The 19,809-nt window shown below is 42.2% G+C and overlaps 2 protein-coding genes across 2 annotated transcripts in view; one reads left to right on the top strand and one right to left on the bottom strand.

Annotated features, from left to right (window-relative positions):
* The window catches only part of tnfrsf21 (tumor necrosis factor receptor superfamily, member 21), a 34,077-nt gene extending 33,494 nt beyond the window's left edge, over positions 1 to 583 (bottom strand). The window contains exons 1-2 of the mRNA XM_078942691.1: positions 448 to 583; positions 286 to 349 (exon numbers count right to left, since the gene is read on the bottom strand). The gene's annotated coding sequence lies outside the window, so the exon portion shown is untranslated. The remainder of the gene's footprint in view (positions 1 to 285; positions 350 to 447) is intronic.
* An 8,297-nt stretch (positions 584 to 8,880) lies between these two features.
* Positions 8,881 to 19,809, top strand: part of cd2ap (CD2-associated protein) — a 55,768-nt gene continuing 44,839 nt past the window's right edge. The window contains exon 1 of the mRNA XM_023952734.2: positions 8,881 to 9,168. Within this exon, the coding sequence (XP_023808502.1) occupies positions 9,165 to 9,168 (4 nt within the window). The 5' untranslated portion in view covers positions 8,881 to 9,164. The remainder of the gene's footprint in view (positions 9,169 to 19,809) is intronic.

Genomic DNA, 19,809 nt, shown 5'->3' with positions numbered 1-19,809 from the left:
ATTATTTGTGACCACAAAATTCTTCATTCATAGAAACAAAGTAAAAGAATTTATTGTGTCATCAGAGTCTGCACATTTATAAATAGATCTATAACACAAATTAAAGCCTTAATAGACCAGAATCATGGTAAAGGTGCAGCAATAAAATGATTTAAATACCAGAAAACATTGTTTTTTAATATTTCCTATTTGAGTGGGAAATGAATCTGATATGGTGCCTCTGTCAGACTCCTCCCCCTCTCCTCTCCACTTGGCTGCTGATTCTCCCCAGCTGCGGCCACTTACCTCATCACCTCATCCACCTTCATGAGGAGCTCCAGGATCATCAGTCTTCGCCAGTCCGTTGCCCCTGATGGTGCATAGTTGGTCTTATTGTCAAGTTATAGTTTGTCAAGCTCTAGTTTCCACGCTACGTCAAGCTTTGTCTAAAACTCTCTTTCTGCTCACCTCCAGGAATGCCACGAGTGGTCGCCAGAATCAGCCTCAGCCCGGAACCCCCACTCTGTCTTCTCCTGCGGTCACACCTCGAGCCTCTGCCGTTGCCTCTGTTCTTTGGACCCCCGCTTCAGACGGCTGCTCTTTCCTGTGGAGGAACCCACCAGTGACGCCACCAGCATCTGCCTCTCGCCAGGGACCTACCTTTTGTCCTGCTCACACTCTGTCTCCAGAAACTCCCATTAAATCTCTTACCTGCCACGCTCGTCTCCCGCTGTGTTTCCTCCGGGTTCCAGCATCTGGGTCTGAAAGTGTTCTCTAGCCATGACAGAATGTTTACATCTTTTGTTGGTTATTCTGATTTTTGTTTTTAGACAAATTGTTTAAAGTACACATTTGTTTTCTTTTAGTACATCTTGTTTCATTACATTGTTTCATTTAGAAAGAAATGTAGATACAAGTTTTTTTTTTCACTTAAAGTATTGTAAAATAAAAATTTACCAGATTTTTACCTAAAAATAGCTTTTATCAGGGCTGCACGATATGAGGAAAACTTGCGATATGCGATGACATGACGACATAACTCGCAGTACATGAAAAAATAGCAAAACAACCAAAAACATAATTTGCATTTCAATGCAATAGTTTAAAAAGGACATTCCAAATGACCCACATCTACATAGGAGACGAACATCTAACATAAAAGGGCTCCATCCGATTGGTCAACGATGTAAAGGAGTCCATTCGATTGGTCAAATGTATAAAGGGGGTTGTTTGTTTCGTTAAATACTTCAAGCTACCATAAGACTGTTTTAGCATGTTCAAGGTAACCATTTATTGCGATTTTCGCTGTCTATTGCGATATGCATATTGCACAGCTTGATATTTGAAATTCTTGAAATTTGCGATTTATTGTGCAGGCCTATATTTATGTATATTTCCTGCTTTGTAGGGCCCATCGAGTTTGATCACCTGTTCATTTAAACACGCCAACTGTTTCCACGCTCAGTAGAAACTTTGGGGAAGTGCAGTAAAATCAAGGGGTTGATGGGAATTTTCCATTTTCATCTTTCTATTCTCGAATGATTGACCTGTATAGTGCTCAGTCACCAAGTGTGTCAGAGCAGCACTTTTCCAGCTCAGCTCAGCCACCCAGTCACCCGTCCTGTAATCCATACGTTCACCAGGTCGCTCCAGACAGCACGCATGCGGCGTTATAGGCCCCGTCAGGCAGCCAGTTAGTATGCAGTCTGCGTACATGCACGCCCAGCGGGCTTGTCCCCTCAGACGTTTCTACAAATAGCAGCAGAAGACAGCAGAGGGGCCGCCATCTGCCCCACACGTGCAGAATACCAGAGTGGTCTTCTGCAGAGTATGCTTCTGCTTTTGAGATTAGGCGAGCCGGTTAAAAGGGTTAGCGCATAATCCCTCAGAATATGAACCCAGAAGGAAAAGCAGATGCGGGAGCCTTTAGCGGAGAGCATATGCTGCACATGCTCTGTTCAGTGGGTCAAACAGGCCTACAGTTAGTGGGTGAAGCCGCCTTATATAGAACTGAAGTAAAAACTGTACATAGTGCAGGGTAAGGGGATTTGAGTGTTGCAAGCAGAAAGACTTGGCGAGAAGCAATGAGCGTATGCTTCCAGTCATCTCCCCGTTTGCCTTTAATGAGTGCCTCATGCATCCACACATGCACAAAGCCTCAAAGCATGCATGCAGCTATTTACTATCAGCAGCCACAAACCAGCAGCCCACCCGGCACAAAAGCGCGCCACTTGGCAAACACTTTAATCACAGTAGTTGTAATTACTTTAAAAGGCTAATTCCGATTTATGAGCCTGCAGATTTATTATTCTTTTAGATTTAGCGACATCTGAAAGAGATGACAGGTGGGGAAAGGAAACAAACAGGGGAAGCAAACGTTTTTTTTATTTTATTTAATGACCATGACATCATAGAGGTGTACTGCTTGTTGTGCTTTTGTTCACAGAATTGACTGGTTTAAGAGCAACAAAGCCTGGATTGCTATAAACTACTCTTTGCTACTAGCTAGCTATAACTAGTTCGTAGCAAACAAATCAAGGTCCAGAATAGTTAGAAGAAGATTTGAAAAGAGCCACTAAAATAACTTTCAAGTAGTTAGATTAGAAGCACGTAAACTAATACATAATATACTGTTTCTGTTTCTTGTGGTAGCGCCCTCTGATGGACTAACCTGTCCAGGTGTACCCCGCCTTCGTCCGACGGTAGCTGGGCAGACTCCGGCAACCCCGTGTTGTGTTGGCTGGTAGTAATGCCTTAGTCATCACCCGCAGGGGGATTGAGCCCATACGGTTGATGAGGTATTACCATGACTGAGGCATTGCATTCACAGTAGGATTCATCACCAAATTCCCCTGCAAAAGCTCACATTAACCTTACCAAAAGGTCTGAGTGCAGACAATCACTGCTTAGATGTTTTCAATTTTGAATTTGATCATGTATTTTAGAAATAATAAACCAACCTGGGGTTGCACTGTGGTATGGTCGCTAGCACTTACACTCCAAGGTGAGAAGGCCCTGGATCAGGGCTGCTCATTCCTGGTCCTCGAGATCTCACCACCCTGCCTGTTTTCCAACTCTCCCTGCACTGTTTGCTGCTGATAACCTGGACCAGGCGTGTTCATTCAATTAGAATGTGGAGACAACTTATTGAGCTAATGGGCAGCTAGCAGGACTTGGAGATCTGGAAAACAGTCAGGGTGGTAGATCTCGAGGACCAGGAATGAGCAGCCCTGTTCTGGATCAAATCCCCCTTGGGTTCTTCTACTTATACATGCATCAACATTACTACTATTGGCCTTAGTAGTCAAGGGCATGGTGTCAGAAAAAGTTTATTCCTTTGAAAATATATATACAGTACAATTGTCCCACAATACATAGCGGTTAACCTTTCGCTCTCTCCCTGTTTCTTCATGTCTTTTTTTGTTTGTTTACAGTTACTGTGTTCCGTATCCTGAAAATCTTCATTTCTGCCTGAGTAGGCTATAAAGTGTGTAGTTAGGGGTTTTACAGCCTAAAAACTTTAACTGATCTCTAATTCAACTTTATGGATTTCACCTATTAGAGGTTGTTTTTAGAACCTAAGTCTCGCAATAAAAGCGAGAACACTGTATTGTCAATATTGTGGGGCAGGAAGATGAAGTTGAGTATCGTCTGCAAAGTAGTGTTATGAGAACCAATGTGGGTGGAGGATCTGATCCAAAGCAAAAAACACAAACAGAAGTGGCCTGAGGAAAACAAGCAGGTACAAATTCTATTAAATGAGAAGCCTGACTGAATATTACAAAGTTAAGAGGCACATTTTAAACCTGCTTTACAACTGTGAAAACCTAAGTGAAACCATTTTTCCAATGTTTCCCTAGGATGGTCAGGTTGAGTGAACACGATTCCTGTGGTGACTTTTTACTAGGAAACTGTGCAAAAAAACACTTTTCAACTCCACACCTTAAATTCATCATCACCATGAAAGACAACCTATTGATAACTTTATTTATTGCCTGTTGAAAGTTTCAGCACATACTGTTCTGTTGACTCTGTGAACCTACTCAGTAGTCAAACAAAGCACAGGGACAGTCTTGCACCAAACATGCATAAAACTGTTATTTACAAAAGAGAAACATTAAGCTGCTTGTCAAGCCCTCCGTTTGAGTATCAAGGTTGGACCCACCTGTGTGAAGGTTTTTCCTTTTCTTGTGATTCACAGATTTGCTATAGACAAGTCTTTACTCTTGTTTCTGATTTCAAAGTCAAGCAAACACCAATGTTTCTCAGAGCTAAACCTGATTTTTCTGAGGACTTACTCTTTGACTGTTGACTCCCCACTTTAGAGTTTAAAGTCTTCCCTCCAGCAGTTACCTGAAACACGACCCAAATCAGGACAAGTTGTTGATTTCAAAAGGTTCAAAACTTCCCAACAGCCGTGTTTACTTGTACTTGAATGCCACACGGCAATGATTTATAGCCAACTACTGAATATAGACGGACATGGGGTGTGTCACATTACCCATTGGTTTGCATTGGCCCATTTTTCAACCCTGTGCTCATCCCAGCTTGATTTGATATGATATAACAGAACCCAAATTGAAAATAAAAAAGGGCAACGCGGACATTTAGAAGATGCCAAGTAAAAACAATCTACAGCCAAAGATTAAGCTGTCAGTCAGATTGTTAAAGCCTAATTTTCACCACTAATATTAAACAAAATAGTCAAATTTAGTCACAGAAACATTTTATTGAAATCTGATAAGGTGCATAGTAAAGAGTGAATGCAGAATGATATGTTTGTGTTTCATGAAGCCACCTAGTGGTTCTTTGGTGAACTGTAGAAACCTTTTTTATTTTAAACCGCTTTAAACAGTTAGTGAGTGTTTTTTGTGAGTGTTTATTGATAAATTAAGCAAAGTTTCTTTTTGAACATCTATCCATCCATCTCTTAAATCCTTCAAAGCTTGGTTACCATAACTATGTTTACCTGCCAGGTGAATTCTTACCAGCAGATTTCTGCCAGGAAAACAACATTTCTCCAGCAACACCTATAGGTGTGGCAAACACTTTCAAACTTCTAATAGATAAAGAGGGCCAATTGCTTTTGCACGATTAAAACAACCAACTGCTTAGGTTACCACATCTTTGGCTTTTACATAAAAAAGAGTTCAAACAGCCAGGATTCTGCTGAAAAAGCAGGTGAGTCTGTTTGTAGAAATGTACGTGTAGATGTGCAGAATGACAGAAGATGCTTGCTCTTTGTTTTACTTGATTGAGAGAAAAGCTTACCTTTGCTCATGGAAACAAAAGAAAAGGATTCCTCTGGTGGCCAAGTTATCCCTCCCTTGGTTATTTGGAGAAGCAGGTGAACAAACACCAGTATCACAGTTTTGTGGCTTCAAAGACCCACCCATTGTTTTTTGGTGTTTTTAACATGTTTTTGTGGTATTTTTCTCATGATGGAGGACGTCATAGATAAAAAAATAAAACTTATATTGTATTTTCAAGTACTTCTTTAGGCAAAATTGAATCGGTTAGTGCAAAAGGGGCCCAAGTCCAATAGGTTTGTTTTTCCAGGAAATTATTTTAATTGCATAGCTTAAAGGGAGGCTACACCAAATGGTTAATACTTTACCCAGATTTAGCACCAGTTCATAGCTTACAAATGCTATAATATGAAGCACCTCACTTTTATCATTTCAAAGGACTAGCAAACTAAAGTCTCTGGACTTGGGCCCTTCTTGAATTAAACAGGGGCACTGCCATATTGGATAACTAGTGCTGCCATCTATGGGATAAAGCAAAACCCGCAAAACCCACACAAAAGAGGCCCAAGTCCAGGAATTTTGCACTTTATGCATTTTAAAATCAAGCATAGTCGATACATTATAACGGACTTGGGACTTTTTTGCACATAATCAGACATCTTTTCCCTTGAAGACCATTAAACATATAATATCTCTTTTTTGAAAAATTGTGGATTTGGGCCCTATTGTACTAACCAATTCAATAACTCAATTGTTGTGGATTCATAGCAGACATAGTAACAGATGGAAAAAGCGTGATGTGCGAGCTACAATCAGCAGCTCGCAAGCTCCAGCTTCCTTCTGATGCATCCACCTGTAAACGACTAGATCCATGTGTGTCTTTGTTTTCCTCGTCCGAGCTGGCATCTGGCTCTAAACTGTTCAGCTGGATAGCTCTGATACTGCTTGCCACTTTTTGTTGCACTGGAAATGTTAGGTTGGGGATGTGAGGGGCTGTAAGCTAGCAGGAGAGAGTGTAAACAGAGGGATGATGGGAAATGGCCGCATACTTACTCCATGCCAATATTTCCACCACAATTCAGAGGTGAATTTCTAATAAACTTCTGCCTCTGCAGAAACTATGTCCTAGAAAATGGCACAGATTATTTTTTTCATTTTGGCTAAAAACATTATAATGAAAAATAAAAGACCACTGAGTATGCTTTGAATATAGATCAAAGGATGATCGGAGTGGGAGTTTAAGCTTTTTAAAATAATTAGGAGTTCGTGTTTGCTGAATTTGTGGATGTTGACAATGGTACTGAATATTTTGTTCAATTTAACAATCCTTCTCAATATAGAATAAAAATCTTGCTTAATTTTCCCACTAAGCTCAACCAGAGATGCCACTTGGACCATGGTTATAATATGTGTACATGTTTAGATTTTCATAAAGAGTGTGTTCAGTGTTTCTCCGTACCGGATCCCTTTGTGAGCTTCATTTTACTCCAGAGAAACTCCATCAGAAAGTTCACTACGACCTCTGCTGGACAGACTTTGCAATTGGAACTAAAATAATCATAAAATAACCTGCTGTGAAAAAGACAATTTGACACATACACACACACAAAAATAAAAAAAAAACGTTATTGTTGGTATTTATTTTTCGATTTTTTTTCTGATGTCCTGTAGTAGAAAACATGTCAGGAGGTCTTGTCTTAAATATTTAATGTTCAGTTAACCTTTTGACTGAAACCTTAACTGAAACAAGAGCATTAATTTGACATTAGTGTGTGTCATAAAGTGCTGCAAACGCTTTAGTTGCTGGTTACGTTGTCTATAAATATTACAAAATAACAAGCCATTCATTTCTTACCGTCATACTTTGTAACATATTCTTTGGCCAAAAAAAAAGTCAAGCAGATCAGAATGTGTTTAGTAATGAACTGATACCAGGAAGTTGCTCAAATCAGCACTAATGAGATATTTATAGCAACTTTGACAGGAATAAGTGAAGAGGAAGTAAGAACAAATTAACATTTTTAAAAGTACAATTGTTTGTATAAATATACAGATTGTATACATTTGAATCAAACTTGCAGCAAATGACTGAAACTGGGAAACAGTTCAGCCCACACAAATCACAGGCGCTAACTGTTTGCATTTGCAGCAGGAAATCCACTGGAGAGTCAGATTCATTCAGCGGATCCAACAGGCTTTATTTGTGTGTGTGTGTGTGTGAGTGTGGTCAAACACATTTGCATACAGTTTGTGTTTTCAATTCCCCTATGAAAGCCTGTTGACAGCTCTTCTGGCAGGTTTCCCATGTGGAAAAACCTTTCCTCCCAACAACTTCCTTTTTTTGACGGTTCACTCTGCGGCAGCACAGAGATAAGTAGCAGACATACTGCACTGCATGCTGCAGCCTCAGCTGTGCAGCTGCATGCAGGGAGGGGGGGGGGGGTTGTTGTCAAGCAATCTAACAATGCTTATTAGTATAGCTGAAAAATAAATAATGCAAAAAATATTTTTTTAAATCTGAATTTGCACATGAGTGCACATGATTATTGAACTGCTTTTTTTTCCAACACATGTTTACCTGTAAGCTATAGATTAACTTTCTTATTTCCATTTTGACCTTTGTGTTGTTTGAGTTGTGGCCTGAATGTATCAGTTATTATTAACCTTTTCCTTTTAATAACATGAAGGGTTATTACTATTTTCTTAGCTTTTGTGGCTCCAACTGAATTTCACTAATCCGGTATAAATGTTGCTTTTATGTTGTAAAGATAATTTCTTTAAAATTCTGTGTGGTCAAGAGTAATGTTCTCCTCCCAGGAAAAAATGAGAGTTTTTTGATTATGTACAAACGGAAACTTACCTCAAAAGTAAAGAAATGTGTCATTGGTGCTCTTTGTTGATCTGGATTAACTCCAGTTTTCAACAAAACCAAGTTGGAGTAGAGTTTTGGAGTATTATCTCCACACTGAAAACTAACCTCCACTTTTCAGCAGATGTCAACATCAGACCCAAAGGCGACCTTCTATTGATTTACAGCTATGGTATTAATGCATGTTATGATTGACAGCTCCCTACCCTTGACAATACAGAACAGAATGCATGAAGATGGCCTCTGACCCACCATAAGTGCTCCACTGTCCGTCAGCTCAAAACGTGAAATAAAAAAATCCGGATTCTGTAGGATGGTATGTCAAATGAGTCATGTGTTCTGGTGAAGGAAGGGTGATGGTTGGATTAGCTTTTTACATGCCTGAGTGACCAACACAAACAAAACAAAAGTCATGTGATCAAGCTGGTGAAGGGAAAGTGCCAGGCGGCCAAGACTTTGTAGCTACTAAACGTCTCAGATTAATTGTTGCACTATTAGAATGTCTTTGCAAACTTTAGAGTGGTTTTTTTTAGCAGATTTTTCACAGAAATATACCATGTTCTCAGTTTTGCTGCCCATTCATTAAATGTATATTCTTTACATATAAAAAGGTAATAAAAAGCTTATAAATGCACACGATTTATGACCAAGGAGCGTCGTTTTAACCTAAAAAACTCATGATTATATTCTATAATTTGATTTGCTGTGCTAATTTAGATTTGAAGAAAAAAAAGGTTGGTTCAGTCCACATTCCTCTCGCGGGACTCTCTCCTAAAACCTCGCGACGTTTCCGGCTGTTTTGGATTTCAGGCAGCTGGAGTCCAAGAAAGGTGGAGACTCCCGATGAACTTCCTGCACGGCAATCTGACTTCAAGATTCAACGGAGGAGGCTGCCGCGGATGCTGCTGGATCTGATGGATACTCGCCTTTTTCCCCGGCCGTGAATCAATCAAAAATAGGACTTTGTGATTGCCTCCTCCTCGTACCCTCCCTCTTCTCCCACACACCTGACTGCTAGCGGCGAAGATTCCCGACGTTTGATCGCGCGGCGCAGCGCAAAGGGAGGAATGGGTGAGTTTTCCATGATGTGGCACTCCTTTCCGGATTTTCTGCTCCATATTTTTTCCAGGTTGTGGAGGCTGACCCGGGTGAAGCTTTACCCCGCATGTCGCCACCTGAATCCCGGTCATTCTTTTCGGGATACCGTCTTTTAACTTAGCCTCCCCGTAAGCTAGCTGGTTAGCTTAGCGTGCTAGCTCCTGGGATAACAGGATAACGCTACCTCCATACCTGGATTTAGTTGACTATTGAGCTCATTTTGATTTAAATTAGCACCTTTTTATGACAGTTTTCCTGCTGGAAATCAGCTCTGTGACCTGAAGGCGCTGTTATACGATAGTAAAGGCGGTATTTCCTTCAAAACGAGCTCGCTGTTGACTAACTTCCTAAGAAAATAACTCACCAGAAAACTTAGACTTTTTTTATTTTTAGGAACGTAGTCTTGACAAAGAATTTTAACTTCCGTTTTTTTTATTTTTGTGGCTTTTGTGGTTTTTGTCATTGAACTTCTTGGTAGTTTAGATTTCAAAAGTGCTGCAAAAAGGCAAGCGCTCCAGTCAAGCAGCACAGGGAGGGAGGATCACCGTTACTGAGGAAATGCTGAGCCTCCTCTAAAGATTGCCAAATTCTCTGCTCTGAATCATGACCCTGGCGCTTGTATGCAGTGGGACTAGTTCAGGCACTCTTATGTTGTAGAACAGGTTCCAAGCTTATCCTGGTTTTACCTTCAGGCGTGCTTCAGCTACAATTTTACTTGTGGGATCCTCTTGGATGAAAACTTTGATCTATTTTCTGGTGATGAGTCTAAAAAAAGGATCATGTGGGAACCTGTCCACACACACACTCCTTTGAGGGGTCTGCTCAGTCCCACCAAATGAAAAAGCTCTGTTCTTTGGGTTCTGCAGCCAGGGCCGTGTTCAAACATGTTTGTTTGCTCTCTGGGAGTTCAAGCCTCACACACAGGAGCAGGTTGTCGAGCTGCATTCCTGCAGCTGAATTCTGGTCTCAAAGGCCAGCATGTGGTCCAAACAGGTTCCCACCTCTGAACCAGAAACTGCTTCTGCCGCCGTCGGCCTTTTATACTTGGAAGTTAAGTAAAAAAAAATAAAAAATGGAAGGATATGCAATCTTTTTGCCACTAATTCCCTTGCGTAGGAGTGTTGAAATTAGTCGTCTCATAGGAGTGTGCGCATTTTTGCCCCGTTTCTTTTTTTTAAAGGCAAAGTCACAGCTGGGCTACAGAAACTAAATATAATTGTGTGTGTGTGTGTGTGTGTGTGTGTGTATATATATATATATATATATATATATATATATATATATATATATATATATATATATATATATATATATATACATACACACACATAGTACACACAACCGTGAGTGGTGACAGAATTGTTTGTTTTGGGTTCGTTTCAAATCTTAAAACTGTTTTTTGCCTGTAGATTTGTCTTCTTATCAAAGGTTGAGTTAAAGATCCACTCCTGCAAAGTGTGTTTTTCACATATTCTTGTGGCATTTTTCTGATGGCGGAGGACACGTGTAAAGAAAATTCAGCTTCAAATAGTGTTTCTGAGTATTTCTTTATTCATATTGTTGTGATTCAGGAGCAGACAAAAACATTGCTGTTTGTCACTTAGAAAACACACTGGGTGGGCACAAGCTCCATTCCGATCCATCAGCTTGGAGAGGACTAGACACATGCACGTCTTCTTTGTCCTCGTCTGCGCTGGCTTAAAAGTGTTCGGCTGGAAAGCTCTGATATTGCTCGCCATTTTTCTTGCACCGCTTATATTAGGTTGGGGGTGTGGGGGGGGGGGGGGGGGGGGGGGGGCTGTACTCCTATGAGAGCGTATGCTGCGCCAACAGTTCAGCTACATTTTTAAAGACATTACTGCTGCAGAAACTGTCTTAGAAAAGGACACAAGTTATTTAATCTTGGCTAGAAACGGCATTCGCAGAATTCAAAGACCATTGGAAGCGCTTGGAAAATGGATGAAAAGATGTTCGGAGTGACACTGGAGGCAGACTCTCTTCCATGAGCTGCTGAGCAGACGTCTGCTACATAGTTTGAATACTTTAGTGTAAAAGTCTGCACAACCATTTAACTGTGATTGGATTCATGCCCAGAAAGGGGGTTTAAATAATAAACCAATTTCCCAGTGACCTCAGACAGGGGTCATTTTCTTACTATTGTTAATGGAGCTGATGAATGTCAGTTTAAAGCAGGGCTTTCATTAATGCTTAAGCAGGGGTATTTCTAACTGCCCCGTGCAAACGGTTAGCAATCAAAGAAGCTGTTGTGCTGCTTCTGTTGAGGAGGTTCTTCTGTTCCAGGTTTTATCTGATAGACGCACTTTATCGGCCCGTTTAACGGCTTACAAACAACGCACCGTATAAAGCTCGTCAAAGTGAGTTTGTTTGCTAAAATTGTACTTTTTTGGCTGTTTGCAGTGAACAAAGTCTTAATTTAATTCGGTCTTGATTTTGAAATAGCTGTTATTTACTTGGAAGTCAAATCTATGAACAATACAAACATCCATGCAACGATTCTTTAAATGTAAATAATCAAAAACAAATTGCAGAAATTGTGAGAAAATAAAGCAGGGGGAAAAAGTAATAATATTGTTCAAATAAATAAAATAAAAAGCAGTTATAGTGGCCACAAATGCTATCAAGATGATGCAGAAAATTGACTGAAAGTAGCTAAAAATGCATGTCAAAAGCGTAAACCTTAGTCGCATTCACCTGTACGGGTGCTTCATGTTTTTGGGTTGTCCAGGCCCATGGAGGGTCGTAGAGAGGAGTGGTCACATCTTAAGGTCAGCGCAGGTGTGTCTTGCAGTTCCCTTAAGGTTCGTAAAGCCACCTTAAGGGACGCCACGAAAATGGAATAGAATGTTAGGCGTGTGGTAAGTGTATCGAGAAGTATTTGTCAGGGTAATGTGTGTTGCAAGCACTTATGACGTACGGGTGATTGTATCATACGGTGATTGTGCCTTACACCACACTGTAGTCCTTAGTGAGGTGTGTGCACTGGTTCTTTACTGACCGTGTGCAAAAGCTGCACGCACAGGGAGTACAGATAATGCTAAAATACCTGTAGGACGCCCACACAAATTACTCTCTGATTGCTTCACAGTCAAGCTGCACACAAGGACCACACATGTATCACATGAACAGCACTAATGGGCTCCTTGGGCTAGGTTTGGGGGATTAAAAATCTGTGTGATGTATCTGCGTCTCGCCTGTTGTTCGCAGCATACCCATACAAATGTGTATGAACGTTTTGGCTTCATGGGCTTACTGAGCACTCCACAATATTGACATGTCTTGCAGGCCACCTGTATGCCCCGTACAGGTTTTTCCATCTTTTACCTGCAGACAGCCCCTATCCACATGTAAGGGTAGTTGTGACTAAGGTTGAACTTTCTCACTGCATGGCGTGAAGAGAAAGTGGTCTTTTACAGCAGGTACGTTTATGATCAGATGAAGCATTTGAATGCTTCCTTTTCTGCTGCCTCTGAAAGGGGCGATGCCTTCAATGCCTCGCGTTACATTCTAGGCTTATGTGCTGTTATCTGTTTTTTTTATTGTGCTTCTGTTCACTTGCATGCTGAGGTGCAGTAACAGTAGAAATGAGTCTGCTCTGAAGGTTTTAAAAAAACCAACGGGGCTTTTAAAGATGGCACCTCTGCCAGAGAGAATTTGAACCTTTTCTGTTCTTACAAACGGAGCTAGCTTCATTATTGATGTCTTCAACTCTTGAATATTTGCTTTTTTTATGTATCTCTTTGCGGTACGAGGGGAAAAAAGGTTACAAAGACAAAATGATCCTCTTCACAATTCAGGATAGTTGATTAATGTAGATGGTTAACATGCAGATCTGGTGGAATGCCTAAGTATTCTATTATTACCCTGAATTAGCATAATTCTCAACATGGAACAAAATTTCATAAACACAACCAGTTGACCTGCGGGAAACTCAAAAGCTGTTCTTTTTTCCATTTATTTACTTTTTAATGGTAAACCCACAGGAGGAAGCAGGTCTAGTGTTGGTTTCTCAGAAGACTGGACTGCCCCACCCTGATTCTCCTTATCCACCCCCCCCCTGCTCGTTTTTCAGCTCTCCCCGCCCCACTTGCTGCTGATGACTTAGCTCAGGTATGTTCAGTCAATCAGAACCTGCAATCACCTGACCCAGCTGATCAGCAATCAGGGTCGTGGTAGACCTTGAGCTCCAGGTGGTGGGTCGGAGGCCTGTTACTGCTTCTGAGATGACCCTCTGTGGGGCAAAGGAGGGTCCAGCTCTTCCGTTATTATCGAAGGAATCAGATCTTCACTCAATGAAACGTTTCTGCTCATGTCAGCATGCAGAGCAGAACGTGACTTTCAGGAATTAAAGTCAAACAGACGTGACGGTGTCTTGCTTGAAAAAAAGATCCTCAAGAGCATTGCCTCAACAGCTTTTCCCATGATGCATTTCATCCTACTGGAGCCGGTAACCTTCAAGTGAGGACGAGGAAGTGTTGGTGTTGTGTTGAAGGTCAGCACAGTAGGTTTCATGTCCCAACAGGAACTTGTTTGTGTGTCAGTTGTGTTTGTGCCGTCTCTTTAAATCTGTGCAGGAGTTTTTAAAATATTCCAGCTTGTTACATAAGCTGAGGCCTTATTAGGATGCAGAATGTAAATCACATGATGGGTAGAAGAAGCAGAATATGTTACAGTTCGATGATGCATGACTCCTCATACAACTCTGGATTCTGATGCTAAACTCTCCAAAATAATGGCATTTAACTTTATATTTCCTCCTTCTGTTTTTATAACTTTGATGCTGTTTGCTGAACAGACTGATCCTGCTGGAAAAGGTCCAAACGCTGGTTCTGACCAGACGAGTGGGCCCGAAACCAAGGGTCTTGATATACATACATGTAAACATTGGTTTGGGGACATAAGAGTTTAAAGAACGGCAAATGATGAGGCTTTTAAAAAGAGGTGTAAAGCTGTGGTGAGGCGGTGAAGGTGTATACCACAACAGGGCTCCAGACAAACTTTTTTAACTAGGAGCACAGTGGCCCCTAACTGAAAATTTTAGGGGCGCAACCAGAAAATTTAGGGGCGCATACCGTAAATCAACATGCTAACCAAATCTACTAATTTCCACTGTATTACGAATAAATACTTTAATAATAGATGCAGAAATTACAATGCGCTTTTTCTAATTCAGTGTCACATTTTATTCTTCACTTATGAAAATGCAACAACAGGTAAACTGACATCACCATCGCTGTCATGACAGTACAAATAAGTAAAGAAAACGGATGGGAATTTATCTTAGTGACACCAAATAGGTGCAGCCAAGATGCACAATAACCGTGTTTGAGATCACCCAGGTGGACGCAACGCTGCGCAGATCACCTGGTGTGAGATGTATATTTTTGTTTTTGCTCCAACATCACCTGTCAATCAAAAAAAAAATATCACGAGAAAGGGGTGGGAGCAAGGGGCAAACCTACCAGGACACAGCTGAAAACTGAACTGACTGAAAGCTGCCCTACAGACTACAAAACAATGCATTATGGGACATGTGTCCTGATGGTTTTTGTAGTTGAGTGATTAATTAAAATAATTTAAAATACCAATTCATTAAAAAAGGCTGCATACATCACAAAACATTAAAATAATCATAAAATAAATATATAATAACACAGATCACACTAAGGGGGAGAGGAATATTAAAACTAAATTGAATTTTAAGGACAACTCCAACTTCCTGTTGTCCTTCAGTCTTGCTGCAGATTCGCCTTCATCTCACAGCCCCCCATCCCACCCCCGGCCTGGGGGGTGGGGGGTGTGAGATGGTAGGGGTTCATCTCAAACACGTCTATCGTTGCATTTTCCCCACGTATTTTCAGTGAGTCTAAAACTAATGTTGTTTTTGCTGGCACGTGTCTAAAGTTTAAGCCCCGTTAGCTGTCACGCACGTACGTGGGGGACATTTATTCTCCTCAGCTGACCATCTCCCGCGGGAGCGGTGTGCTGCCGTAACAGCCGTTCATAAACCGTTTGATGCGCCGCCGTAACCGTAACCAAAACTTAACCTTCCTCCGGGTCTGTGTGACCCAGAGAAAAGTTCTTTTTTTTTTTCTTTCTAACTTGTCCTGTCCAACAGCTGGGCAGACAGATGAGAGCTGAGGGCCTCTTGTGTTGGACATATTTTACTTTAACAAGAGGGGTTATTAATCTTCAGACAAACCAAAGGTATGTCTGAATAAACCCCTTTTGTAATTGAGGCCAAACTTTATTAATTTCAATCATGTCTGAAAATCTTTGGTGTTGGACCGGACGGAAAAGGAAAGAGGGGAAGAAGAGAGAGGGACGTTAGAGAGAGCGGGGGTAGGGGGTGATAATAGGAGGGGAAGGGGGATAAGACCATGAAGCAGCATAAAGCAACAAGTTTACTGGTTGTTAATCATTATGGTAAGGTTTAAATGCAAAAAAAAAAAAAAAAAAAGGGCGGAGCCTGTCCACACACACACTCAAATGTTATAAACACACCTGTTAGTTGCAAAAATGTCCACCTGTCCACATGTACACAAAACAGATAGTGTTCACACGCATACTTATGCCTTAAAACCAACTAGTGTGAAATATTTCAGTCATTCAGTCTGTTGAGCCAACACTTGTGCTCAGGTGAGTGTTTATGTTCTTCTAAAATGGATGGTGGAACGTGAAAAGAAGGAGGGAGAGTGCCCAGCCAACCCCACCCCAAGACCCCCACCGCACCAGCAGCGGCAGCCGGAATCCCCCCAACGCCACACGGGAACCGGCAGGGAACAACCGCCGCCCGGGCGACCAAGCCCGCCACCCAGGCCAGGGCCAGCAGGGCCGCCGCAAGGCCCCCAGAGCCAGAGAGCAGGGAGGCACGGAGGGAAAGAGGGCGCCGCCCCAGCCCAACCAGGAGAGCAGCCCCCCCGCCGCGCCGGGAGAACCCAACGCAGGGCCCCACCGGAGAAGGACGCCCACAGCCCCAGACGAGCACCCCACCACCACCCAGGAGTTCCGGGCATCCCCCCGCCCCAACCCCAGGTACGAGCCAGGACCCCCCAAGGGAGACCCACTCCGCACTCCAGGCAGCCATCCGCCCGTCCCACGGTTGGTCCAGGGAGGAGCGAGGCAGGGGCCCGCCGCCCCCGCCCAGGAGGGGGGAACCCCGGGGAAAAAAGAGGGCCCACAAGGGGTGTTGTAAATATACCAGTGACCCAGAGAAAAGTTCAGCACGGACTGCATGTATTTAGAAAATTACGAGCGAATAAATACGTTCAGAAAGGAAAGTAAGGAACTCCTTCATGTGGTCTGGGGAGGGGGCTGTCAGGTGTCCTGCTTTCAAGCCCTGTCATTGTCCCGCCCCCAACAGTCATTTAACCCACTGTGATTGGTTGGTCATCTCCGTGCACGACAATGAAAAAGTGTCATTCATTAAAACTGGCGGGCTGCAGTAACATTAAACCTTCATATTAAGGCGGGGGCCGCAAAATATCATCTTGGGGGCCGCAAATCGCCCGCGAGTTTGAGACCCCCGCTGTACACTTTGGCACTGGTACACTAGCCGCAGGTCGGAAGAACGGATCAATAGTTCACTTACTCATAGCTCAGACGGACATATCAGGTTGTGATGATATTTGTCTCCATTTCCTTCCCACAGATGTTTACGCGCGCGCAAATATCTCTAGGCCCCGCCCCCTCCACATATTTTAGCCACTTACAGTGACTTATTCTTCTCACAGACGGGCATCACGCGAATGTCTGTGCTCGCGTTTCCTGAGTATGTGCGCGAGTGTGTGTCTGCCTGCGTGTGTGTGCGCTCGCTTCTCAGATTATTTCATTGATCATTAACGTGCCCCTTCCACATTTAATGTATAAAGAAATACGTAGGGTGGGGGAGGCAAATTTACTGGATGTAAAATTTAGTCGCACACTCTCAAATTTTGGTCGCAAAATGCGACCAATTGCTCGCAGTCTGGAGCCCTGCACAACCAGCAGAGCTATCCAGTTGAGTTTTTCCTGTTTAAAGACCCCCTCTGCTAATCGTTTCATCTATTTTAAAAGCTTTTCAGTGGTGGTTTAGTTATGATTGTTGGTTTTAGCCAAAAAAAAAACTGTCCTTTTCTAGGACATAGTTTCTGCAGAGCGGCCGTAGTTCATGAGAAATTAGTGTTTAAAAATGCCAAAAATCCAATTTTCATGAAATGTTTCTGTCCCGCTGGAGTATTGAACACCAACAACCTGATTGATGTGTGTTAAATAACATCAGAAGCAATAGATATGGGTTTGGATTGTAAACCTTCCTCACATTTCTGCTATTAGAAGTGTGTTGGGTCGGCACGGAGGTAAAACGCTTTAGTGTCTCAGTGAGAAGGCGCTGGTTTAAATCCCAGCTGAGGCCTTTTCTGTGTGTGTAGTGTATGTTCTCCTCGCTCATGCGTGGGTTTTCTCAGACGCTCTGGCTTCCTCCCACTGTCTAAAAGCATGCTTCAGGAGTTAATTTATGTTTGGAGATTGTCATGAAAAATGAATGTGTGTGTGTGTGTGTGGTTAACTAAATATAAACACAGCAACAGAGCTGTGCATTGATTTCATACAGCAGACTTCTGCACCAGCCATACTTGTTTGTTGGTGAAAACATTTTTTATTTTCCTAACTGGTAACAAAAAAACAAGCTAATTCTTTAGTATTCTTGGATTGGATATGTTGTTACTTTCTTAAAGATCCATTTCAATGAAAACTGGGTTTTTGGTGTTCTTTAACATGTTCTAACATTTTCTCAAGATGGAGGACATAACAGAATTTCAGATTAAAACTGTGTTACAGAAAATGTATTTTTCTTTATTCTTATTCATTTTTACTCAAGCTAGCTAGCTTCTAAAACATCTGCTGCATTGCTCTACAAACATTTTTACAACTTGTATTAGTAAACCTTCATGTTGGAGCCCATTTCCAAATGAGATGTTAAAATAAAATAGTTTTTGTTAAACATATTCCATAGTTTCTCGTATTTGGTAAAGAAAGGAAAAGCGGGGAGAAAAATCTCAGATTAAATTTTTTTGGTCATATCTCCCAGCTGTAAAAGCGGGAGAAAATGTAAACAAAGGCATGATGGGAGATCAACGTAGGGTTACTTCCACGCCAGCAGCTCCCCCCACTACTCGGATAAGAATTTCTGATGAACTCCTGCCGTGCTGCAGAAACTATGTTTTAAACAAATGACGTGTTTTTGGATTTTGGCCAAAAAGGACATTATTACATTTAGGATCTCTGGGAAGGCTTTTACCATAGATGAAATATTTACTTGATTGGTCTAATATTGGAATTTCAACATGATTCAAAAGCTGACTGAATAGAATTCTCTCTGATTTGATCTTCAGCCAGCAGAGGAGGAAGACTTCAAGCACAGGTGTCAAACTTCAGGCCTGGGGGGTCGCTTTCCTGCTGTTGCTATTGTAGCAGGTTAGATAACCACACCTGTTCCAGGTATTCAGCTGCAGAGAAGGCTGGGTTTCTGAAAGACTTTGAGCTTTGAATGGATACAAGTGGCTTCACTGAGGCTGCTCTGCAGGGGGGCTGGCTGGATGCTCCAGGGTGAGGAGCTGGAAGGAGCCACTGCTCCTCCACAAGGAGAGAGGCCGGTTCAGGTTGCTGGCTCTGGCGTCTCTTTTGAGTGCCTCCTGAACGCCTCCCTGCAGAGGTATTCTGAACCTGTCCCACCAAGAGAAATGCCCCAGCGAAGACCCAGAGGTGCTGGAGGGAAGTTTCCATGGAGAGCATCTCAGTTTTAAAGGCTGCCCCTGTGACTTGAATCTAGACCAGGGGTTAAAGATGGTTGTTCAGACCGGCCCAAACCCAGATTTCCTTTAAGGTGGCTGGACCCATTTTAGTTCTATATTTGAACCTGAGCTTGTGTTGTTTTCTCTTTTTTGAAGATTAATTTCATCCAAGGAAAAATAATTGTTCAATTTAGTTTGTTTCAAATGTTGCTTTAACCCTTGTGCTATCTTAGATGACCCCACCCTTACATTGACGTGTTCTTCCTACCATGACAAAGGTGGATAAAGGTGGAAAGATTTCATGTAATCCATGGACACCAGTGAAGATCCCAAATCATTGAAGAAAAAAGGTTCAGAGCACTGTCTAGTGGGTCTAGATCAGTGCTCCTCAACCTTTTTTTCACCGCGGACCGGTACAAAGCAAGACGCGTTTACTGCGGACTGGTTGGGGCGGGGGGTTGTTGAGGTGCAACGCAAGACACGTTTACCATGGACCAGGGGTGGTATTTTCTCTTTAGTAATAATAATAACAATAGTAATAATTGGACCGTTTCCCCTTGTCAAAGCAACTTTCTAAAGAAGCTTGTTTTTTGCTCATTTTGTTTTTTTGGGTATAATTATAGCGGGGTGGATCACGTGATGTTTGGTGTTGCGACTTTGACGTGCGTTAAGTGTGACGGATGTAACAGAGAGAATCCGGTCACTTTTCAAAATAAAACGTTTTTTTCGGGGGGGGGGGGGGAAACAATAAAATGGAAATTATTTTTTTCTTTCTGTGCGTCCCGGTGCCAAAATTTCCCGCGGCCCAATACCGGTCCGCAGCCCG

Source organism: Oryzias latipes, chromosome 24 (genome assembly GCF_053564925.1).
Source record: "Oryzias latipes strain Hd-rR chromosome 24, Olatipes_Hd-rR_3.1".
Lineage (NCBI taxonomy): Eukaryota > Metazoa > Chordata > Actinopteri > Beloniformes > Adrianichthyidae > Oryzias > Oryzias latipes.
The sequence above is the reverse complement of the archived record's forward strand: the minus strand, read 5'-3'. Positions and strand labels throughout refer to the sequence as shown.